The following is a 25989-nucleotide window of genomic DNA, read 5'->3' as shown; positions in this document are numbered from 1 at the left end:
CACCATTAAACTTCCACCAGCCTAAAACAATTCTGCTCTTTGTACAATAGGTGAGTGACATATTAGTAATAACTTACTCAGCAGCATCCGCTGCTGAATGTTACAACGTTTTCTCAGAAAAGCTGTTAAGCTAATATCACTGAGCAGTTAGTGAAGTCATACCGGTTTAACGTTACACCCACCGGTAGAGGGTTACTGATACTGATGGCACAGCCGCTTTGTCGGTGTTTTCAGTTCTTTCTCTGTCACGGTGTTTCTATGGAATAATTAGATATTAAATGTCTTTCCTATTCATTCACACATTCATGTTGTTTCGGTGTTTTCCTTCCTCTGACAGAAAAGCTGAAGAAGATGGAACGGTTGAAACAGGTATCATTAGCTTAATGTTTGCATCTGTCAAGTGTGTAAGTTAAACATTGAAATGGCAGTTTTACTAAACATTGGTGACACATGGGTAGAGCTGGACTGTGTAGCATCCTTAGAAAAAAGGAGAAATTAAAGCATGTTTTTATCACTTAAAGATGACACTAAACAAATGCTGCAATGAAGAAATGTACATGCATGTTAATATGGTAATTCATTCAGTGTTGTGTAGCTTTTTGTGACGCCCTCAATCTGAACTGCAGATGGAGGATGACTCAATGTACAATATGAGTCAGAGCAGAGGGTATCCTGTTCCACCACCTTTACCTATGACTTGTAACACAGAACCCTCGGAACTCTATCAAGTAAGAATATCAATTACTGTGACATATGAATGTTTTTTTCATATATTCAATAAATTATGTACCCTTATTCTGCTATCTTAACATTCAGTCTGTTACCTCAGATGGTCCTGAAGCACAGCCATTATCCACCCATCCTTCAGAGCAATTCATGGACTTTGGCAATTCCTTTTAAAGAGCTGCGTCACCACCGTACTCCTAGTGAGTCCATTGCAAACAACTATCGACCCCATGCTCAGGACCTGAAAATCAAGAAACTCCAACAGAAACGATACACCTGCCATCGATTCTTTGCAGAATCAGTGAGGGCTTGTATCCTTTGACAGTCCTTCATATCAAACCATGGTCTATGGGAGACCTGTCTGAGATTGCAATTTAATTTACTTTGCTATCTGATGCTAATTTAGAATGTGAACCTTTCAGAAGGGATTTTTGATCTTAATGAAGCTTTAAGCCTCCATCCCACCTGGAAGAAAACAAGCAATTACCCCAAGGAGAAGGTAGTTAATCCCTTAAAGCAGCTAATTGCAGCAATATCTTATCCCTTATGATGGCCTTTTTTTTTATGGATTTGTTGATGATTTCACAGGGGTGCATCCTCTCCTGCTTCACTTTCACCTCGACCAAAGCCTAGATCGAGAAACCTTTGCACTCCCGACAGCCAACCAATGAGTCCTGAAGAGCAGCTATATATCATGCACAAGCAAGAGGAAAAGATGAGGGCAATTCAGGGAGAACCTAATGAGAGAGACCTGAAAGTGAGTATCGGTGAATTCAGATATGAAGTTGTCACTTGCTGATTACAAGTTTGTCTGTCTCCTTTTTCTGACACATGCATGATTTTGATATAACCCACACAGAGGTACATTTACTACATAACCACTGGTATACCCAGCTCTGTGCTGGCCCCACAGCCACGCCAGCAGATGATGAACATCCTGCACTTGTTGCCACCTGCCACTGAGGATAATAGCAAAAGCATCCAGATTCTGAAGGCTAACATGGAAGAGGAGGTCAAAAGAGACTATTACTTCAACCTCAAGAAGAGCATCGGTATAGAACAAGTCTTTGGAATTCTCCAATTAAAACTCCAATTAAAAACACCATTCCTCTATTTAGATACTGCAGCATATGCGAGTTTGACATTAAACATTAATTTTGTATACATTCTGTCAATTTGCTGCATCTGATTTTAATCCTCCATTTTATTTCTTGTTAGTGAACTACATTTTGAAAGACCCTTCTGAGCGCCAGAGACTGTCCATAATCAGCATCCCCATGCCCTTCCCGAGAAGGGTGATTTGTGCACCAGTGCCCTGGGAAACCAGTTACAGGGAAGCTCGTGCATGGCAAAGCCAACATCTTTTTGCTCTCAGACATATTATGATCCGCTTGCAAGATGTATGGCTTAACAGGTAATAAAGACATGTAATGTATGAGCCATTCAAAAAATTTTTGATTTTATTGTATTTTACCTGAATCAATAAACAGCAGTTACTATGTTCTTGGGATGTGAATTTAAGAAAAACTGCTTGAATAATAATTTTTTATTTCTTTTTTCTTTTTCTTTTTCTTTTTTTTTTCAGATTCTCATCCTTGAGATTTGTCAAACTCAAGGACCTCTTTTCCACCAACCTCCCTCTCCTGCCATCTGAATTTGAAGATTTTGTCAAGAGACAGTGCCAAACCACCAGAGAGGAACTAATCCAAAAGTCAGTATTGCCACTTTGCTAGTCTCTGTAAGTGAGAGCTGATTTCAGGCTTAATTATTGTAGTGTGTTCTCATTGTATAGGTCTGCAGTATGTACACAACCAACATAGCTAATCCTGTTGTAGGTGCAGGCTCATGTTTCTGCTTCATCCACTTTGTCAGACCCATGTCAGGGTGACTTTCAGGAGATTGCTTTACATAGTGCCTCACTTGAGAATTGCATTGCGTCCTTTGTTGCATGGCTGTTGTATAGCCTGTTTGACCGTGTACCAACCCAGTCAGGTCAGGCTGCATAAAGTGAAATAGGAGACACAGTAATATGTAGAAATTGACCTCTGTTTGTTTATCATTATGTATGTAATTGGTCACTGCTTGGATACCATCAGTCTGCTATTCAGATGTACAGCCAAATTCAGTTCAGGGTACATTGTGATTGTTCAAAGGGCTGGTTAAATGTCAGGGAATGTTTCAGGTTCTCTGCTGTCTTTTATTATTTGCAACAAGGATTATAAAACAGAATTATGACCCCCAATGTTATGTGACATAAAATAAATCCAGTCCGGGCATACATTTGATTTGGATGCACAAATTTTAGTATTTATGATAAATAAGCAATAATATTTGAAAGCAGAAGATTGGTTTTAAACCAGTTCTCTGCTTATTTTCTGCTTTGAGTTACAATCAGTGAAGCTCTTTTGCAACTGTGTACTTAACACAGTGAGCAGCAGATTGCATACATACTTAACAAAAAACCCTTGAAATAATTAATATGCAGAAACGTTACATTGTACATTTCTACATTAGATTTTCAATTTAATGTTATGCTCTCTTTGTGTATAGGGATTTGTGTTAATATGAACTTAAGGTTATCTCATGTTTATGTGTTAAACAAAAAATAATTACAACAGAATGTATTGCAATCATCTTCCTCTAGGTGGCTTCCCCAATGTGCAACACTTTTTGACACCTGTCATGATCTGTGGTTGCCCCTCATACCCAAGTGTGAGCAGGTTGCTCCTGTTGGAGTCCAAGAGTTCTTCAATTGTGTGGCTGCTCTCATGTCATTGCAGCTTCGAAACCTGGTCACAGAGTCATTACAGGACTTCCTACATTTCTTCACACTACATAAGGTTAGTTAAAACTGTGACTGAAATTACCCAAATGTACTGTTGCATTCAGAATTCAGGACATGATTTCTGAGTCAGTTGTGATCCTCTATTTGCCCTGCCTTGTGTTCTGTGCCCTTTTTAGGAGGGCAATGACTTTGGTGAGGTGTTTGATGAGGTCCAGTATGTTCAGTCTCAGGTGTTGTTAGTCAAGCTGCAAGTGAATGAGGCTGGCATTGACTTTAGTCCGAGCTTTCAAGAGTGTTGGGAGGTTGTTCAGAGGGCCTTCTTGGAAATCATCAAGAGCGCAGACAAGCTACCAAGGGTACAGTATTCCCTCAGCACAACAAACTTCAGCCCATTTTATGCTGCATACAAAATTTTACACAATGCTTGTGTGGCCAGGTGGAATGTAACCTCTTTCCCAATATCAAGAATTTCTACCTACGTACCGTCAGACCAAATGAATGCTTGGTCACAGACCTAATCAACAAAGCTAAGGGGGTTTTCAACAGGAACACTGTTGGGCCTGAAAGGTAATGACACATCAGCTGTATTCCTGTGTCCTCTATTTTTAAGTTAATTTGATGAAACAGCACATGTAAAGGAGCTATGATAACAAGAACTTATTCTTTAGGTATTTGAACGCATATCAAAAATACAGTAGTCTACTGGACAACACGGCAAAGCAGGAGATATCAGTGTTCCTCAAAGAGAAGCACTCTTTAGAGGGATTTATCAGGGTAATAAACTTGGACATCTAAAATCTGCATACTTTATGTTTTTCTGGCACTTACTGTCTATTTGCTTCACCAAAACTATCTCCCCTTTACTCAAACTACAGAAAATTGAGAGTATTAATCAAGTGCAGAAGGAGATTGCTTCACTGCCCATTATGGTTCCTCTATCCATGTTTTGTTTGTATGCTGGCAAGCTGAACGAAGACTTGTGTGATCGTGCTCAAAAATTGAAAGACAAGATCATCATGTTTGAAGTGGAAGAGAACCGAGAACTTAACAAAGGGTGAGAAAAATTTCTGTGGTTTAGAATACTGTATGCACTGTCATGTTTTCATTTACCTTGTCAACTACTAGCTGCAGTTTTTTCCCAGGATCTGTCAAATGTATGAGGAGATTACAGAGACTGTCAGAAGCACTCCAGAAACCCCAGAGGAGTTGGTGTCTCTCCACCAGTACATTAAGAAGACCTGTGAGGTCACTACTCACAAATTGATAGATGAAATTGATGAAGCCACATATCGCCTCAGCTTCCTCCTAGACTACGCTACTCTGACACGTATGTAAAACCTCTGATATAGTGTTTGCAATTACATTATAAACAAATTTAATATAAGGTTACCAAATTGTTCCATTGTCTGTCTATGTATACATTTGTCACTTTTTCCTGAATATGACAAGTCTGTAATGTGATGAGGAAATTTTTTTGGCAGTTTGATGCAAACATGTACTTGAAAAGAAGGATGAACTGATTAGAATTAGTAAAGGTGAAAGGTCAAGGTCAAAATGTCCTCATAAAATTATTATTTAGACCTTCTTAATGCAAAATCATAGGATTTCCTTCGACAATCTATTCAACCCTGGCATTCAAAGCTGAAATAACTCAGTTGGGAGTGTGTTAGACTGAAGAGCTCAAGCTCCCTGGTTCAATCCTGGGTTTCAGCAGCTGTTCACGCTTCATCTTTGAGACAAGTTGTCAGAACTGTGAAGTACATCAGCCGTTTATATTTTGTTGAACTTTTATGAAAACATTCCAAGGATTGTTTACTACATCACTCTCATCTCCTCGGGGCCGCTGCCTTCTTGCACCAGAATTAGCACTGCCTACAATAGACCACATCTCCTGCTGAAATAGCTCAGCTGGAGTGTTAGACTGAAGAAGATCCCTGGTTCACTCCCTGGTTTTAGCAGAACTTCTTGTGACAAGTTGTTGAGTTTGTAAATTAGCTCAGTCTATGACCATCACTAGGTCTGGGTTGCCACAAATGAATGTCGTTATACCTTTATGATGGTTTTTGGCAGGCCTTCTTTTGAGAGGTTGATGAGGTTGTCAGTTGGCCTCCTATAAGCCCTAAGTCCTCCTGTAGGAAGGTTCTCAGAGACTTCCATAATGTGTGTTCCTAATATTAGTATATTGGGGCAATAATGCCATGAAATTAGATTCTGGTGGTCACACAGACTTTGAAAAGCAGGTTGTTGCTTATAGAACACTGTATTTCTTACATATAAGCTACACTGAAACCCTATCCATGTGATAATATTTACCTGTATTGGAGGGAATTAACAATAACTCTCTCTTTTCTTTGGCCACTCCTTCTCCAGCTAATGACTTGAGGCTGAATTCCCGCGTTTTCCAGTGGCCCAATCAGATCCTGACTGAGCTTGAGGACAGCAAGTGCCGTCTGACCAGGTTGAGAGAACAGGCTGAAGACTCTCTCCAGAAGAGGTTAGAGAGTAATCACTTCCACATAAAGACAACTGCAATAGCTGGACATGGTGTCTGTACCTCTTCATCTTCAGCCCGGCCTTGACAGTTTCTAGCATAAGAATTTTGTGCACCAATATCATATTCATTATCTCCTATTTTTTACCGCCCATTTTAGTGAGCACCAAATGACCACTCAGTATGGAAGAAATAATTAAACTCAGTGTTCCCAGACACACTGAGCTAAAATTAGCATCTGTTCATAGAAATGATGACTGCCATATCTTCATTTCACTATCTCAGGATATTTGATTTTGACCAGAGGCTGCAAGATGTAGAGAAGCTGATACAGGCTTTTAAGAAGAAAGATATGATGAATTTGGAGGAGATGAAGAATAATGTGGGAAGTCTCTCTGAAATCACTGCCAATCTTGATGCAGCTGTCACCGAACTAGAGGTGAGAGACACTGCAATCTTGCAGTGTAATGCTGTGACACATTTTAGATACCACAAACAGTTGTTTTTGTTGTTTGTTTGTTTTTTTTAAGCACAGTAACTATATATATATATATATCCAGACAAAACACAAATACATGTTTCTTTATCCCAGAACCCTTATTACAGATGGGAGTTGGAAAATGCTAACAGTACTGTCTTTTCTACAGAATATTAACAAAGAGCAGACTTTGCTGGAGAAGGACCAGAGCCAGTTCCCAATTCTACAAATCCTGATAGCTGACAAACAGCCATATGAACAGCTCTGGAACACAGCACTGAACTTTCAGAGCAAGTCAGAAGTGTGGATGAATGGTAGGTAACACAATTTTAGATTTTATCATAGCCAGAGTGTGTCTGCATTTTAAAGCACATGGACACAGAGTAAGTACTCAAAGAATGCACACTTATTTTCACTTAAACAATTCTATGTACTTAATACCGCCTTAATCATTAAATCCCTAGGTCCTTTCCTACAGCTGGATGCTGAGAAAATTTCTGATGAACTGGATATCATGTGGAGGACCATGTATAAATTGACAAAGTCTTTGTCTAGTCTTCCTGGCCCTTGTCGTGTGGCAAGAAGCTTCAAAAGTAAGATAGACCAGTTTAAGCAGCACCTACCCATCCTGTCAACTATCTGTAATCCTGGCATCAAAGACCGCCACTGGGAGAAGGTCAGCTGAATCAATATTATTTTGCTTCATTAGCTCATCTGGCATTGATAGAAATCCAGTGTCAGATTCACTTTGTAAGGGTGAAGGCTTGAATCTCCTGTGATCAATGAAGCTGATGTGAATAATTAATGCCACTTTTGTCTGCCTGCAGATGAGCAGCATAGTGGGCTTTGAAGTCAGACCAAATGTGAACTGCTCACTGCTTAACATGTTGGACCTTGGACTGTCCAAGTTCTCTGAGAAGTAATTAATTATAGCATGTAAAATACATGTAAAAATCAAACATGGACGGTGATTAGAAAATTCTGATTTATAGTAAATTATGTATTATTCTTACCTCTCTGCTAGATTGGAAGAGGTTGGAGCATCAGCCAGTAAGGAGTACTCTTTGGAAAAGTCTATGGAGAAGATGAAGAATGAATGGGAAGACCTCCATTTCTCTTTCACTCCATACAGGGACACAGTGAGATATACAGACATACATATTCACAATGCACTTACAGTACACAATAGTCATACCATACACTGGGAAGGCTGAAACAGTGTAATTTCTTCCAAAGCATTATATCTTGAATGTTGAAGTACACATGGCCCTCACTACCTTTTATTCAAACTGCCAATGAATCTTATACTGTATATTAATACTAGTGGTAAATACACTTAATATTTTGTCATAGGGTACCAGTATTCTATCAGCTGTGGATGACATCCAAGTGCTTCTGGATGACCACATCATTAAAACACAGACCATACGAAGTTCCCCTTTCATTCAGCCAATAGAGGCTGAATGCAAGGTAAGACATAGCAGTGCGAAAGATGCTTGGGGCAATTAAGAAGGTGCAGGTTAGTGATAGAAAAAGCTTTTCCGTGGCAGAACAGTAAGGAATGAAAACTAGATTTAACCAAACTAATTTTGGTTTTGAGGCAATAACCTTAATCTCACTTTTCTTTCTTTGCTTAAAGAAATTAACAATTGTCCTGGCAGTTCAGCTATAGCAACATCCAAAAGATGTATGACTTTTGTGCAATTAGACAAACCTTTCACACAAAGCAATACGGATGAATCACACATATCATTCCAACTGCTGTATGATTTTTCCAGATGATTTTTCCAGATATCACACTCCTATACTCCTACATACAAGGAGGACATTGGTCATTGTGTATTTTTATTTGATTGAATGTGGCTTTTGGTAAACTATGCTTGAGAAAAGTCACTGCAACTGTATACAGCGTTAATGAAAAAGCTGTTGTAATACAATTTTTCTCTTTAGCAATGGGAGGACAAGCTGTTGAGTATGCAGGACATCCTAGACGCAATGTTAAAGTGTCAGGCTACGTGGCTCTACCTCGAACCCATCTTCAGTTCAGAGGACATTATTGCCCAGATGCCCGAGGAAGGACGCAAGTTTTCGATTGTGGACAGCTACTGGAAGAATATCATCAGAGAGGCCGTAAGATCTTCTCAACACACACATTCCTATTTGAGTTTGCGTAAACGGATCATATGCACTGCACTTTGACTTATTTGTGATTGCACTGTTCTAGGTTAAAGACACACATGTGCTGGTGGCTACAGGCCAGCCCAACATGCTGAAACGCCTGCAGGAGTCTAATGTGTTCCTAGATGATATCCAAAAAGGCCTCAATACCTATCTGGAAAAGAAGAGGCTCTATTTCCCCAGGTAGTACTACTAGTACAAGTAGTAATACCACTAATGATAGTTCAGATTATTTTGTCTATAAGAAAAATTTCTGCTGAGCAGAACATCAACAAAGTATTCACTGTCCTCAAATTGTACGATATACTTATAAGAGACAGCTTGAAGCAAAGGCAAGTCATTAATGTTCATTATGAAGCTATATTTATACATTCATAGTATTAGTAGTATTCAGTATATATTATAGTCCAAACAGAATACATTTAAACTTAGCACCAGAGGACATGTTTTATTTCTATCTTCTTCATCTTTATCACATAAACAGGTTCTTCTTTCTGTCAAATGATGAGCTACTGGAGATTCTGTCACAGACCAAAGATCCCCTGTGTGTGCAGCCTCACCTGAGGAAGTGCTTTGAGGGCATTGCCAAGCTGGAGTTCACTGAAGACATGGAAATCACGGGCATGATCAGCTCTGAAAAAGAAACTGTCCCTTTCACAGAAAAGATTTATCCAGCCCAAGCCAAGGTACAGAACCAGCAGCTTTTGTCATTTGATTTTAGATCAAATTAATGCTTGCATAATCATTATTTTATATTCTTATAGCTCTGTTTTCTGAACCTAGCAGGATAAAAATACAGTGAGTGGTTCACTGCTTCAATTTTGGTTTTAGGGTATGGTAGAGAAGTGGCTGCTGCAGGTGGAGACCCTAATGCTCAGAAGTGTTAGACATGTCATCCATAAAGGAGTGACTCAGTATGCAGAGGTATAGGACACCATTAACACTGAAATAGTATCTCATCTTATGAGAATATTTTTTATGAAACCAGCCATGAGTTCTTTGTTGACAGAAAGTCATTGTCAATATTTTCACACCATATAATTTCTTGAATACTGCAATGGTTTTCTGTAGGTGCCCAGGAAGAAGTGGGTGTTGCAGTGGCCAGGCCAAGTTGTCATTTGTGCCTCCTCTATCTTTTGGACAAGTGAAGTGTCTGAAGCCATCCAGACCAAATCCCTACCTGTCAGTCTTTAGAGCCACCTATATATTTACTCCTTACCTGTAAATTTGCTGTACATAATCAAAGATAACCATATACTGCAGTTGTCACTCTGTAGTGTAATATATGTTCTGAATTTCAATTCTAAAGGCTTACGTTGAGAAGTGTAACACCCAGATTGCTGATATTGTTGAGCTAGTGCGTGGGAAGCTCCCAGGGGGAGCAAGGATGACCCTTGGTGCCCTTACTGTGATTGATGTTCATGGTAACCAAATATCACATATTTAACCTATTCATATTTATTTTTAATATAGTTAAGTGTATTTGCTTCATTAAATCCAACTTATTTCAACTGCCAGCTCGAGATGTTGTTGCAAAACTGGCTGAGGACCGCATCACCTCACTGAATGACTTTGCATGGATTTCTCAGCTACGTTATTTCTGGGAGGGTGGAGATGTGATGCTGCGCATGATTACAACATACTTGAAATATGGCTATGAATATCTAGGCAACTCTCCTCGTCTGGTCATCACGCCACTTACAGACCGCTGCTACAGGTAACTTTACAGCAACTGGTCTCTTTATCTGCAGTTAAAAAGCTGAAAAATACAAAGTCATGGTAGGAAGAGCTGATTCATTACTACGGTAAGTTACAAGGTAAATATATATTTATATGTGTTTTTTTAGTATGATTTAATTTAATACCACAGAACTCTTATGGGGGCTTTGAAGTTGAACCTAGGAGGAGCTCCTGAGGGTCCAGCAGGAACTGGCAAGACTGAGACCACCAAAGATCTTGCAAAAGCTTTAGCTAAACAGGTACTTAAAACTGTTTAGCTGGAAAACAAAGAATCTGCATTTTATGTTTGTGTTTCTCTTAGCAGTGACATTGAAGCTATTATTTGTTTCTAGTGTGTGGTTTTTAACTGTTCTGATGGTCTGGACTACAAGGCCATGAGTAAGTTCTTCAAAGGACTGGCTCAGTCAGGAGCTTGGGCCTGCTTTGATGAGTTCAATCGTATTGAGGTGAGTGCTACCATTGTTATTATGATCCAATCTTTGCATATCTGTTAAATTTGATCCAAATTACATATTTGCTTAAGCTTGTGTTAAGATTAATTATCACATATCTTATTAATACTTAATCTAGTTCTCTAGGAAAATGTCAAAAACAAAAGCCTGCCTGGTAAAGGATAATGTTTAAAACCTTTGAGTCATAGATTTGGAAAGAAGTCGACATATCCACTTCAGAGATCAAAAATCAATTTCCTGCATCTCTGAGTTAGCCAAGCTCAGAGGATTTCCAACTAAGAAAGCTTTAGCATTTCTTCATTTGCATTTAAAATTTATGAAATAACTGCAGATGCAGCAACTCCATCCACAAAGAGAGCAACTGACAAACAAATTTTGTCATACAAAACACTGAGCAAACAAGGATTTAAATAATTCCAATATATTATTGTACATTGCATCTATTGCCTTATATAACACTTAAAGGACTGATTTCTGAAGGCATTGGTATTCTTTTATTATTCGTTATATTCTGCAATATGTATTTAATATATTTTCACTTTGTGGATCACTTCATGTTTATGTGTGAGTCACAGGTTGAGGTGCTTTCTGTGGTGGCTCAGCAGATCCTCTGCATACAACAGGCCATTGCCAAGAATGTAAAGACTTTCCTGTTTGAGGGGACAGAGTTGTCACTTAACCCAACTTGCTCTGTCTTCATCACCATGAACCCTGGTTATGCTGGCAGGGCTGAACTCCCTGACAACCTGAAAGTATGTCACTGTAGCATTGAAGTATGGTTTTAAACACCACAGCATGAAACATATTCTGGTGAAAATTATATAATGAACAATTGAATAAGATACTGGACCTAGATATATATTTATAGGTCAATCTTGTCTTGCAGGCTCTTTTCCGCACAGTGGCTATGATGGTACCAGATTATTGTCTTATAGGAGAGATCTCACTATACTCAATGGGTTTCATTGAGTCTCGCAGGTATGAGTGAAACAATGTCTGGCAGAAAATATTTTTATTGAGTATATTGTTTTTAAGCAATAATTGATTTGTTCTTATACTCAAATACCTTTATTCAAATTATACTCTTAGTCTGGCCCAAAAGATTGTGGCCACCTACCGCCTGTGCTCTGAGCAGCTGTCCTCACAGCACCACTACGACTATGGTATGCGAGCTGTGAAATCTGTACTGACTGCAGCTGGGAATTTGAAGCTGAAGTACCCAGAGGAGAACGAGAGCGTGCTTTTGCTTAGGGCACTGATGGATGTCAACATGGCCAAGTTTCTGGCACAGGATGTACCATTGTTTCAGGTGACAGATTTTCTACCAAAACAAGTTGCAGCTTGTGCATAGTCTTTTTTCTACGTACTATTCAGTTCAACTCTTTCTCTCCAACTGCTGCCCACAGGGAATTATCTCCGATTTATTCCCTGGGGTTGTCCTTCCTAAACCAGACTATGATCTCCTCCTCAAGGCTCTCAGTGACAACATTGTTAAAGTCAACCTTCAACCTGTTCCATGGTTCATTGGCAAAATTATCCAGGTACCATTGGAGATAATTGTTTTTTAATGCAAAAGATGCATCAAAGTTGTTTAACCAAATAAATGTGCTGTGATCATGTAGGTGTATGAGATGATGTTGGTACGCCATGGCTTTATGATAGTAGGAGACCCACTTGGAGGAAAAACTTGTGCTTATAAAGTCCTTGCTGCTGCCCTTGGAGACCTTTACAAAGGTAGTCTATCCACTAAAAAAATGTGTTTAATAGATGTAATAGTATTATACAATTACAAAATAATTTTGTATTGTTCCCAATTCTCATTATTAAGCTAAGCTGATGGAGGAGTTTGCTGTGAATTACTGCATCATTAACCCCAAGGCTATCACCATGGGCCAACTGTATGGCTGCTTCGATCCAGTGAGCCATGAGTGGTCTGATGGTGTATTGGCCACTTCCTTCAGGGATCAGGCAATCTCCACCTCAGACAATCGACAATGGATCATCTTTGATGGGCCCATCGACGCTGTCTGGATTGAAAATATGAATACTGTGCTGGATGACAATAAGAAGGTATTGGCCATTTTGATGTCTTTTTTGTTTTCTTCTCTAGAGAACTGCCAATAACATTGTCATCATATTTTTTCTGAAATTCATGGTTTGCAAAGAGTGTCCTGTTTGATTTACCACACTCAAACAAGAAATCTCTCTATTCTCTCTATTCTCTGCAAGCTTTGTCTGATGAGTGGTGAAATCATCCAGATGAGTTCCAAGATGAGTCTAATCTTTGAGCCTGCTGACCTTGAGCAAGCATCCCCAGCTACTGTCAGCAGGTGAGCAGCACAAACAGAGGTTGCACCAACTACTGTGTATATGCACTTAAAGCGATACCAAAGGTGACTATATCATGTAACCTTCTGTCTATAGGTGTGGAATGATCTACATGGAACCTGAGCAGCTTGGATGGATTCCTCTCAGAGACTCCTATATGAACACACTGCCCGAAAGCCTGAGCAGTGAACATAGAGAGATGGTGAAATTACAAGCATGCACATCATGATTGCCTGCATCAATACTGGCCATTTAGGTTTTTGTTACTTTTAGGTACTTTGGGATCTAATCAGAACTTATCTTTTCCTTCTTTGTGCTTAACAAATCATAGATAGTGGACCTCTTTGATTGGTTAGTTCAGCCCTGTCTGGACTTCATAGAAACAGAGTGCCAATTTGTGATTCCAACATCTCCTATCCACTTGGCCCAGAGTCTGATGAAGCTGTATACCTGCCTGATGGGTTCGTAAAATTATGTTTAATTGCTAATTGATAATTGATAAATCAAGAAATTTTTTTTTTCTAACTGTCATGTATGTTCTATGCCCAGATGAAATTTCCACATCAGGAGTGAATGGCTCAGAGAACATGCCCAATCAACAGATCACCTTGTGGCTTCAAGGCCTGTTTTTATTTGCGGTTGTATGGACTCTGGGTGGGACTATCACTGGGGAGAGTCGTAAGAAGTTCGACATCTTCTACCGTAATCTGATAATGGGCATGGATGATGAGCATTCTCGGCCTAAGAGTATAAAACTCAAAAAGAATAACATCTTCCCTGAGAGAGGTTGCAAAATTGAAACAAATTAATTTATATTATATATATTATTAAAATTATGCTTTTTATATCAGTAATGAATGTTGTGTACATATTTTTGCAGGCAGTGTCTATGACTACTATTTCTGTAAAGATGGACAGGGTCAGTGGAATATATGGACTAATTCAATTGCAAAAGAAGAAAACATCATCCCAGAGGGAGCCAATGTGAGTGTGTTGGGGTTTAGAGAGGTTCCTTCCCTGGACATGTTTCCTGAAACTCCTAATTTTTTTTCAAGGTGTCAGAACTCATCATTCCAACCATGGAGACGGCCCGACAGTTTTTTTTCCTGCATACCTACCTGGAACATGAAGTACCCATGCTGTTTGTTGGGCCCACTGGCACAGGCAAATCTATCATCAACAAAAGTTTCTTGATGAAGCTTCCAAAGGAGCAGTACATACCAAACTGTATCAACTTCTCAGCCCGCACCTCAGCAAATCAGACACAAGAAATTATCATGGCAAAGCTGGACCGGAGAAGGAAAGGCATGTTTGGACCTCCTGTGGGGAAGAAGTGTGTCGTCTATGTTGGTAAAGATTTCTACTCTTACCAAATAAGAAAATTATTTACTTTGAATATACAAATTGTACAGATATTTTCTTTTCTCTATAGATGACTTGAACATGCCAGCCAAAGAAATATATGGAGCCCAGCCCCCAATTGAACTACTAAGACAGTGGATTGACCACAACCACTGGTATGACAAGAAGGACACCTCTGTATTGAACATAGTGGATGTGCTGTTTTTGTCTGCAATGGGGCCTCCTGGTGGTGGGAAAAATGACATAACAGGTATAAATGCTTTGTAATATTTATGACAAAGAAAGCAGCAATTGAGATTTACTTTGATTAACAATTGTTTTCAAATGCTAGGCCGCTTTACTCGTCACTTGAATGTCATCTCAATTGACTGTTTTGATGATGAAACACTGACAAAGATATTCAGCACCATCACTGACTGGCACTTCAGCAAAGGGTTTGACGCCTCTTTTTTTAGGTAACTTATTCAGTCTATTTTTGGTTGCTGTACAGGAAATAAATGTCATGAATTGTCTATGTTAAAAAAAAAAAGGTTTTTGTCTTATGTCCAAGGCTAGGCAAGATCATGGTTCAGGCCACCATGGCGGTCTATAAAGATTCCATGGAGAGTTTTCTCCCTACTCCATCAAAATCCCATTACATATTCAACCTGCGAGACTTTGCTCGAGTGATACGAGGTGTACTCTTGGCTCCACACACACATATGCAAGTAAGAGTGAAGACAATAGCAAAATATCTGAATGAATTGTGAATTGCTCTCTCACCCCTTACCCCTGAATTTTGTGCATTTTTGCCAGGATGGAGATAAACTGATCCGCCTGTGGATCCATGAGATCTACCGTGTTTTCTATGATCGACTGATTGACAACGAGGATAAGCAGACATTCTTTAGCATTGTCAAAGAAAGAACATCAAACTTCTTCAAGCAAAGTATAGAAAAGGTGCATTCACACACAATAATGGAAAGTTGGGCTACTAGGCAGCACTGCAGTAGCTAGCTGTACTACCACTGTACCTGTGAACAGATTTCAAACCTAAGCCATTGTGTTCAATTCTCACTTTCCTCCATTTTTTGTCTAGCTCCTAAACCATCTCAGCCCAAATGACAAGGTGGTGGATGAAAGCATCCGTAGCTTGTTCTTTGGTGACTATGCCAATCCAGATGTTGACACAAAGGCCTACAATGAAATCAAAGACTTGGATGCTTTGCAAAAAGTGATGGAGTTCTATCTAGATGAGTACAACAACTGCAGCAAGGCACCCATGTCTCTAGTAATGTTCAAGTTTGCCATTGAGCACATTTCCCGCATCTGCCGTGTACTGAAACAAGACAATGGCCACCTTCTACTTGTAGGCATTGGTGGCTCAGGTCGTCAGAGTGCCACAAAGCTGGGAACCTTCATCAACGATTATGCTTTGTTTCAGATTGAACTGACCAAAAACTACAGCATGTCAGACTGGCGAGATGATCTGAAGCGTATAATGGTTAAAGCAGGTATTGAGGGCAAGAGCTTAGTTTTCCTGTTTAATGACAGCCAAATTAAGGATGAAGCCATGTTGGAAGACATTAACATGCTGCTTAACACTGGTGATGTGCCGAACATCTTTGCTGCTGATGAACGTGCTGACATCATTGAGAAAGTGCAAGGAATCGCTAGGATGGAAGGCAAAAAGGTTGATGCTACTCCACTCTCAATGTACACCTTCTTTATTGACCGTGTGAAGGCCAACCTTCATATTGTACTAGGTATGTACCCTGTCTTTTTCCTTTCTTTGATTAAAAAAAAAAAAAGAAAAAGAAAGTAGCTGTAACAGTGAATCATCGTTTTGAACAGCCTTGAGTCCCATCGGTGATGCATTTAGGAACCGTCTTAGGATGTTCCCCTCCCTTATAAACTGCTGTACCATTGACTGGTTTCATGCATGGCCGAATGATGCTCTGGAGATGGTTGCCCACAAGTTTCTGGAGGATGTGGAAATGGAGAGTGAAATTAGACTACAGTAGGGATATGATCACAGAAGAAAAATGTGCAATTATACTAGCGACATACAAATGTACAGTATGCCCAATTTTTTTTGTTTATCTTAGGGTGGTGGAGATGTGCAAGACCTTTCAGACGAGTGTTGTGGAGATGTCTCAAAGGTACTTCTCAAGATTAAGAAGACACAACTATGTCACACCTACCTCCTACCTTGAACTCATCCTTACTTTCAAGACTCTGCTCAATGTCAAGAGGAATGAAGTTAACACTGCTAGGAACCGCTATATTGTTGGTCTTGATAAACTGGAGTTTGCTGCATCTCAGGTGATTCCCCCTTTAAAGTAACAGCACTATGAACTTGTTTCTTGGACCGAATTAATGGTACTTAATACTTATGTTATCTTGATTCTATGTTTACAGGTGTCAGTCATGCAGGAAGAGCTGACAGATTTGAGGCCAGAGCTCATACAGACCTCAGCTGAGACAGATAAGATGATGGTTAAGATAGAGGGGGAAACAGTAGAGGTCGATGCCAAGAAGGAGTTAGTCTCAGCTGATGAGAAAACGGCCAACGAAGCAGCAGCTGCAGCCCAAGCCATTAAGGTATGCATGTAATTTTTTACACTTTTTAGGTCAAATATTGTCAGTGTTTTGGTTTTACAGCCATTTACAGCCACTTATTGGGACACTGATAATTATATATCTGATGTCCTTCAGGATGAGTGTGAGGGAGACTTGGCAGAAGCAATGCCTGCATTGGAAGCTGCTCTGTCAGCCCTGGACACCCTAAAACCTGCAGATATTACAGTTGTTAAGTCCATGCAGAACCCACCTGGTCCAGTCAAATTAGTCATGGAGTCAATATGTATCATGAAGGGCATCAAACCTGAGAGAAAACCTGACCCTGGTGGCTCAGGTAAAATCTTATGTGCTATGAAATAATGACCTTTGTAATGTAAGAGTGGTAAAAAAATTGTACCGTGTTTGTGTTACAGGTAAGATGATTGAGGACTTCTGGGGCCCCTCTAAGAAGTTACTTGGAGACCTGAAGTTTTTAGAAAGCCTCAAAACATATGACAAAGATAACATACCTGCCTCTTGCATCAAGAAAATCAGGGATAAATTCATCGAGAATCCTGACTTCCAGCCCTCTGTCATCAAAAATGTCTCCTCGGCTTGTGAGGGTCTCTGTAAATGGGTGCGAGCGATGGAGGTATATGAGCGTGTGGCCAAAGTCGTAGCCCCAAAGAAGGAGCGATTGAAGCTGGCTGAGGATGAGCTGGCTGTACAGATGGAAATGTTGGCTGTGAAGAGAGCTGAGCTGAAAAAAGTCGAGGACAGACTGCAGAGCCTGAATGATGACTTGGCGGCCATGATTAGCAAGAAGAACGAGTTGGAGGACAACATTGAATTGTGTTCACAGAAGCTGATCAGAGCAGAGAAACTAATAGGAGGACTGGGAGGAGAGAAGGACAGGTGGACTGAAGCTGCAAAGCAACTTGAGATTAGGTATTTCAAATTATACACAAACCATATATTTATTTATTAGCTATGATGCATTGTGTCATCTGCCTGAAGTTCAACATTAATCTGATTGGTACTATATTTTCCTTCTGCAGATATACCAATTTGACAGGTGACATACTCCTCTCTTCAGGAACTGTATCATACCTGGGAGCATTTACAGTTGACTACCGTGTAGAGTGCCAAGAGCAGTGGCACATCCTGTGCCAAGAGAAGGAAATCCCCTGCTCTGAGGACTTCACCCTTAGCAACACTCTGGGTAACCAAGTGACTATCAGGGCATGGCAAATTGCTGGGTTGCCAGTGGACTCCTTTTCAACAGCCAACGGTATTATTGTGTTTAACTCCCGACGTTGGCCCCTGATGATTGACCCTCAAGATCAAGCCAACAAGTGGATTAAAAACATGGAGAAAGCGAATAAACTTGCTGTCATCAAGATGTCTGATGGAAACTATGTAAGAATCCTGGAGAACTGCATCCAGTTTGGTACCCCTGTTCTTTTGGAGAATGTTGGAGAGGAACTTGATCCTGTACTTGAACCTGTGTTGCTGAAGCAGACCTTTAAACAGCAGGGTGTTGAATACATGAAAATAGGAGAGAATATTGTGGAATATTCTAAAGACTTTTTGTTTTACATGACCACTGGGCTGAGAAACCCTCACTATCTCCCTGAAGTGGCTGTCAAAGTCTGTCTGCTGAACTTCATGATCACTCCACAGGGCTTGCAGGACCAACTTTTAGGAATTGTTGTAGCAAAAGAAAAGCCTGAGCTAGAAGAAAAGAAGAACCAACTTATTCTTGAGAGTGCAGCCAATAACAAGCAGCTGAAGGAAATTGAGGATAAGATCCTCCAAGTACTCTCCTCTTCGGAAGGAAACTTCCTGGAGGATGAGACTGGAATTGAGATATTGTCTTCTTCCAAGATCCTCTCGGAAAAGATTTCTGAGAAGCAGAAAATTGCCAGTGTCACAGAGAAAGAGATTGATGACACTCGCATGGGGTACCGTCTTGTGGCTGAGCAATCCTCCATTTTGTTTTTCTGCATCTCAGAGCTTGCCAACATCGAGCCGATGTACCAGTACTCTCTGACCTGGTTCATCAGCCTCTACTTGTACTCCATTGCAAATAGTGTGAAGAGTGATGATGTGGAAGAAAGAATCAACAACATTGTTGAACACTTTACTCTCTGTATTTATAACAATGTCTGCCGGTCACTTTTTGAGAAGGATAAACTTCTCTTCTCCCTGCTGCTCACTGTGAGCATCATGCAGGGTAAAGGTCAGGTTGATGACCAAGTGTGGCGCTTCCTCCTAACAGGTGGCATTGCTTTGGATAACCCACACCCCAACCCTGCTCCAGAATGGCTGTCTGACAAATCTTGGTCTGAGATTGTCAGGGCCACCAAACTTCCAAACATGGAAGGTTTCTTTGAACATGTCCAAGACCAGATCTCAAAATGGAAGAAACTGTATGATTCAGGAATGCCTCACAAAGACCAGTTGCCTGATCCATGGAGTCAGTTGATGGGGATGGACCGAATGGTTGTGATCAGATGCTTCAGGCCAGATAAACTGGTTCCAGCAATACAAGATTTTATAGTTGATAACATGGGACAGGCTTACATCGAACCGCCTACCTTTGACCTGGCAGGGAGCTACAAAGACTCAAACTGCTGCTCCCCTCTCATCTTTGTTTTGTCACCAGGATCTGATCCAACTGCAGGTAATTAACCAAACGGTTTTTGTTTTTGAGTACCTGAAGTCGTTAATGTAACAATGCCCTGTTCCTCCAGGTCTACTGAAGTTTGCTGATGATCTAGAAATGGGCGGCAGTAAGACCCAAACCATTTCCCTTGGGCAGGGACAGGGACCAATAGCAGCTCAGATGATTCATAAAGCCATCAAAGAGGGCACCTGGGTGGTGCTGCAGAATTGTCACCTGGCCTCCAGCTGGATGCCCGCTCTAGAGAGGATTTGTGAGGAAACCATCACTCCAGAGAACACACACACTAACTTTAGGTAACAGACTCACCACATACAGCATCACTGAAACATTGCATGCATGCATCTTGCATACTAAAGATGATAAGAACAAGCATCTCTGCTCTTCTTCACAGACTGTGGTTAACCAGTTACCCATCTGACAAGTTCCCAGTCAGTATCCTGCAAAATGGCCTGAAGATGACCAATGAACCTCCTAAAGGAATAAGAGCCAACCTGCTGCGCTCATACCTGAGTCACCCCATCTCTGACCCTGCCTTCTTTGGCAGCTCCAAAAAACAAGTCATATGGCAGAAGTTCCTGTTTGGGCTCACATTTTTCCATGCACTAGTACAGGAAAGGAGGAACTTTGGACCTCTGGGTGGGACATATAATAAATTATTTTAACATGCAATCTGACCATTTGTTGCTTTTTCATTTAGAAGATTTCTGAATTTTGCTTTTTGTACCTTTAGTCCTGCAAATCTACATATAATATACTGCTGATATTTTTCTGTGTTCCCTCTTCAGGTTGGAATATTCCCTATGAGTTTAATGAGTCTGATCTGAGGATCAGTATCAGGCAGATCCAGATGTTTTTGGATGAGTATGATGAGGTTCCACTGGAGGCCCTTACATACCTTACAGGTGAGCGTATCATGCAGTAGCTGTTAACACAGTCAGGACAATTATTTGCATCACATTAATATGGACTTAGTGATAGGTATGCCCTCTGAATCATAGATTGACACAAACTGCTGTATGAGTTATATTGAACTCAAGCAAGTTGTGTCATTTAGTGGTGTGCAGTGACGCACAGGTGCACACACTCACCACCCCCACAATGACACTTTTTTCACAGGCGAATGCAACTATGGAGGCAGGGTGACAGATGACAAAGACAGACGTCTGCTGCTCTCGCTCTTGTCCATCTTCTATAATTGGGAGCTCATAGAGCAGGAATGCTACCACCTGTCTGAGGGAGATCTGTATTACGTCCCAGCTCATGGCCCCTATCAGGTATTGCCAGAGCCCTGGTCAATTCCTAATTAATGCTACTGAGTAAGGCTTCCATATCAAATATTATCAGTCATGTGATGACATGAACATATTGAACAATACAGAAAAACATGGCAGCAGCTGGTTTACCTGAGGGAATGCATTTAATATCTGTCTGAACTCAGTCTTTACAAAACACTGATGATAATCAGCTAAAAATCAAGTATTTCAATGTGATGTAGAAACAAGATTTTTGTATATATTCTTTATTCCAGACGTACGTTAACTACATTCGCAGTCTACCGATTTGTGCCAATCCTTGTGTGTTCGGGCTTCACAGTAATGCTGACATCACAAAGGATAATCAAGAGACCACTCAGCTCCTGGATGGAGTACTGCTAACTCTGCCTAGGCAGATGGGAAGCGGGGCAAAATCTCCTCAGGTTTGCACTGTGTGAAATCTGAAGCTGGCAGACTTTTTTAATCTCTGCATCATAATTTCCATGAGGAAACACTTGATGTAAACTTGTTGTCTCACATGCAAACATCATGTTGTGTTCTGCCCATATTGTAGGAAGTGGTAGATGAGCTTGCAGCTGATATGTTGTCTAAGCTGCCAGCAGACTTTGACATAAAAATGGTGATGGACAAATACCCTGTCATGTATGAGGAGTCTATGAATACTGTTTTGAGGCAAGAAATAATTCGCTTCAACAGGTACTCACAGTGCAATATGATTCACTATTCAGTTTGGAAAAGAGCAGCATTCTAACTATCTAAAAAGTTGATTAGCATGTCTGTGAAGTACACTCATGAAATCTTTACAAAGAATGATTAATCACACTCCCCTTCTGTCAGGCTCACACAAGTCGTGCGGGTCAGCTTGGTGAACATCCGAAAAGCTTTGAAGGGCCAGATTGTTATGTCTGCTGAACTCGAGAACGTCTTTAACAGCATGCTGTTGGGCAAGGTGCCTAATATGTGGGCTGCCAAGTCATATCCATCCCTCAAACCATTGGGGAGCTACGTGACCGATCTGTTAGCCAGGCTGCAGTTCCTACAAGTAAGAATCATGGTTGCTTCAGGTCACACAGACCTTGAATGAAGAGAACATGCAATTCACAAATTCTAAGTGCTAATCTGTATTTACGCTGTAGCAAAAATAATAATAATAAAAAAAAATAAAAAAAAAAATCAGGCAACTTCAGACCAAAAAAATTATTGTGATCTTTGCCTAGCAACACTGCATGTATAGAGTGAATGACATTGCTTATTTTTGATACACTCATTACACTGTTTGTTGAAAAGCTTTGTCATCTGTCTTGGCAGGATTGGATAGATAATGGTCCACCCACAGTTTTTTGGCTTTCTGGCTTTTACTTTACTCAATCATTCCTGACTGGAGTGTCTCAGAATTTTGCCAGGAAGCACACCATACCTATAGACTACATCGGCTTTGAATTTGAGGTACATGTTGAGTGTTTTTACTCATATTACATCAAAATAACATCATAATATGCAAATATTTTGGGTAAGCATTCATGCTCTCAATTTGTGCTGCAGGTAACCAAAGAAGAGAGTCACATGGATGAAAAGCCAGAGGATGGAGCCTATGTTAGAGGCCTTTTCATGGAAGGTGCACGCTGGGACAGGGAGAACATGGTCATTGGAGAGTCCCTCCCCAAGATCCTGTTTGACTCGTTGCCCATTATCAAGCTTAAACCTGGTGAGATGGCCAAATTTCTACACGAAAATATCTACGTTTGTCCTGTTTACAAAACCAGTGCTCGCAGAGGGACCTTGTCTACCACAGGCCACTCCACCAACTATGTCCTGTCCATCGAGCTCCCCTCTGACAAGCCCCAGAAACACTGGGTTAACCGTGGGGTGGCATGCCTCTGCCAGCTGGACAACTAAATGCTACACACAGCCAGACAACTTAATCTATTAAACTATTGCACATGCCAAAAATGCCTCTGTGTATTTATGCAAAAGTAAAATGCAAAAATCTTGAAGAGGACACTTTTATTCTTATATATTTTTATATTGAAGTTAGAGTTCCTATAGAAGTGTGTCACTGGCTTTCAGCTTTCAAGTACTGTATATCATAAGAGTGACCATGGACATTTTACATTACTATAATAAATTAAACAATAAGACAAACAGACAATATGGGTACAGTTTGCTGTGTCTCTTGGATACTGCCAAAGGGGACTAAGCATATCCAGCAGGATATACTGGGAGTTTAAACTGAAGTTTAAATTCATTTGGTCATTTTAAACACTAACAAGAGTGACAGATTTATTTATTTATTTAGTTTTTCAGATTTTTTAAGATAGTTATAGCCAAGAGTTAACACAAAATACCATTCATTATATACTGTGAATTGTTCTGTTTTACACAGTAGTCTGTCACTGTCACGTTAAAAGGCTTCTAAAGGATTCTAGTACTGAAAAGAACTGCTACTGATGTGTGTTTGTGCTATTATGCACTTTATTCCACAAGGTTATTTTCCAGATGGTTCTGTGGTGACAGGTTACTGAAAAGATTTAGAACTTGATTACTAATAAAGTCAACTTTATATCAACTCAGCTATATAATTGTCAATATTTACTTTGTTCTGAAAACATCAGCACGTTCAACCAAGTATATGTTTTTGATGTTATTGTTTCTGTTGAAATCTGTTCATTGTTGTATTGATAGTTCAGATCACAACTGTCAATCAAATGCAGACTTAATATAGCAAAATTCTCAGTTCCACCAGTTGTAAGTTCTCAAGGCACACACTTGATGGCAGCAAAGGCAAACCAGATTTTTTTTTTTTGCACTGGGAGTTGGAGCAGTTTTGTTGAGAAAACCAACAAACATTTCAAGTCTTGATTTATACTCAACATTTAAAGGCTAAATTAACAGTTGAGGAGTAGAGACATTTAAATTAATAACACTATATAGCATAAAATGTTTACTTTATTTAATACTGGTTTGTATATGCTTGTGTGTATGCCACTGAAATTTTAGCTCTTAGGAAATAAATGTCTTTCTGAGAAACACTGATCATTGTTGGAACATAAAGTCCCGCTCAGATGTGATGAATGGAAAATGCAGGAAAATAATGTATGAAAACAATTCTCTGGCCTGACAAATAGATATAGGACTTCGTTATTGATATGCTGCAGCTGCAGGTGCAGGATTATTGCTACTCCCTCCACATGGGCCACATGTTATAAGAAGTGATGCCACAAATCTCTGTTGAACCAAATTCAACAGAGCTTTTATGAAAAAGAAGATGTTAACACAAAGTTCCTGGCTGCAGAGTTTCTCGTCCTCGTAGCTTTAAGTTAAGAGCAGACAGCTGGTGGGTGGTGCTGCTGGGCTGATGTTACATTTATCCCGGTGACCCTTGATGGTTTGTGTAGTCAGCAGTTCTGGGTTTAAACATAAATCATCTGAATTCAGCTGCTGTGTCAATACCCAGTGCATACAATATTACAATACCACATCTATATGTTATAAAAATACAGCTGATGCCAGATGTTCTGAACTTCAGTGTGTGTTCAGAGTTGTGTGGAAGCCATATTTGTGCACCACAGGAATCTGTAAGGGCCCTCTAAAGCCACAACTTCAGTGTTTAGTCCAACTCCAGCTGCAATTTTCTGTATTTTTAAAAATCTGAAATTTCTGGAAAACATCTTTATGACATTTTAATGTCAAGTTCCTTTCAGTTAATGTATAAACACCAGAAATATCCCCTCCAACCCACCCCAACCCCCTTGAGAACAAGATGATCATGTCCCTCTAATTAAATTCAACTGGACTGAACAGGACGAGAGGAGCCAGACAGACATCTCTTCCAAAGCTTTATGAGGGTGTACACCTCTATTTTTCTTTTTTTTATTACAAAAATGTCACTTTCGTTTTCTGAGCAAGGACACTGCAGTGTACAGCTTTTATTGTGGTCGTGGCACTATGTTAATGTTGAGCTGATAATGAAATGGACAAAGCGCCTGTCTCCTTGATAAGCTTCCCCTTCAATGATTAACTCTGCATGCAGTGTTTTTATAATAGGAGAATTACAATGAAAATGATTTGAGCCTTCACTGGTCAGTACAAAGGTTATGAGTAAATGTTTCACTGACCTTGATAGATCTGAATCTTGGAATAACTGTAGGAACATGGCCATTTTCTTTTTCTTGCTCTGTCACCGACAACGTGGCAAAACAAACACACAAACAAAAAAAAACTGTGGAGTAAAACTTTAATGTCCCTGCAGGGCACTTTGCTTTACAGACAGTAGTCCACAAATGAATACAATACACACAGTATTTATAGACATTTTCAGGTATCCATCTCAGGTAAAAATGAAATAATTCATTATTATTTGGCATTTATCCCTGAGCAACGAATCACAATAACTTAGAGAGGCCACTCGTAATTTAGCTGTACAGCTGACCTGCAAAATGCAAAATCACCCATTCTCACAACCTGAAATCAGCCAACATCGAGAAAACATCACAATCCTGATTGCTATGACACTCAAGCCACTCTGTTGTTGTTCTGTGCACAAATATCCATTCAGACTGTATATTTGCACACTTAAAACGACACTACAGGGACTGCCCGGTCAGCTCTTTCTCACACCTTCAGAGGGAAAAAAAGAAATGAAGGCCAATATGTCAAAGGAAATTCTCGCAGTTTGGAATAATCTGCTCATTAATGGATTCTATCCGATTTTCACCGTGTTTAATACGGACAGCGAAAAGTATCTGTCTTTGGAGGGAGCTTAAAGCAGAAGCAGCGATGGGCCTGGTGACAGATGATGACTTGATCCACCCGCCCCGTTAGAGAAGTGGTGCCGCTGGGTGAGCTCTGTGAGGGGGCACGCAAGCGCACACGCGGCTGTGATGTGACGAGTGCTGGCGGCGGAGGACTTGTAGGTGTGTCGGTCACCGCTGCCCCCCCCCCCCCC

At 40.2% G+C, this 25989-nt stretch overlaps 1 protein-coding gene across 1 annotated transcript; it reads left to right on the top strand.

Annotated features, from left to right (window-relative positions):
* The first annotated feature begins 351 nt into the window (after positions 1-351).
* Positions 352-22940, top strand: dnah3 (dynein axonemal heavy chain 3). The gene is made up of 61 exons (XM_029514842.1): positions 352-369; positions 627-728; positions 830-1027; positions 1355-1483; positions 1586-1778; positions 1945-2140; positions 2312-2437; positions 3371-3566; positions 3688-3867; positions 3948-4078; positions 4180-4285; positions 4387-4565; positions 4654-4838; positions 5882-6005; positions 6288-6441; positions 6650-6794; positions 6945-7156; positions 7308-7399; positions 7505-7619; positions 7834-7950; positions 8431-8610; positions 8705-8841; positions 9143-9344; positions 9490-9582; positions 9730-9840; positions 9968-10082; positions 10177-10375; positions 10529-10637; positions 10731-10844; positions 11426-11602; positions 11737-11828; positions 11940-12159; positions 12257-12391; positions 12473-12584; positions 12679-12920; positions 13080-13180; positions 13275-13380; positions 13510-13639; positions 13728-13964; positions 14059-14162; positions 14234-14528; positions 14611-14790; positions 14872-14995; positions 15091-15247; positions 15336-15479; positions 15619-16285; positions 16374-16539; positions 16628-16844; positions 16941-17123; positions 17238-17436; positions 17516-18029; positions 18140-19767; positions 19838-20063; positions 20162-20406; positions 20556-20672; positions 20887-21044; positions 21299-21466; positions 21598-21740; positions 21882-22086; positions 22353-22490; positions 22587-22940. The coding sequence occupies exons 1-61, from the start codon at positions 352-354 to the stop codon at positions 22938-22940; spliced, it is 12042 nt and encodes a 4013-aa protein (XP_029370702.1).
* The last annotated feature ends 3049 nt before the right edge of the window (positions 22941-25989 follow it).

The sequence above is a fragment of the Echeneis naucrates genome, chromosome 11 (assembly GCF_900963305.1).
Source record: "Echeneis naucrates chromosome 11, fEcheNa1.1, whole genome shotgun sequence".
Taxonomy (NCBI): Eukaryota; Metazoa; Chordata; class Actinopteri; order Carangiformes; family Echeneidae; genus Echeneis; species Echeneis naucrates.
The sequence above is the reverse complement of the archived record's forward strand: the minus strand, read 5'-3'. Positions and strand labels throughout refer to the sequence as shown.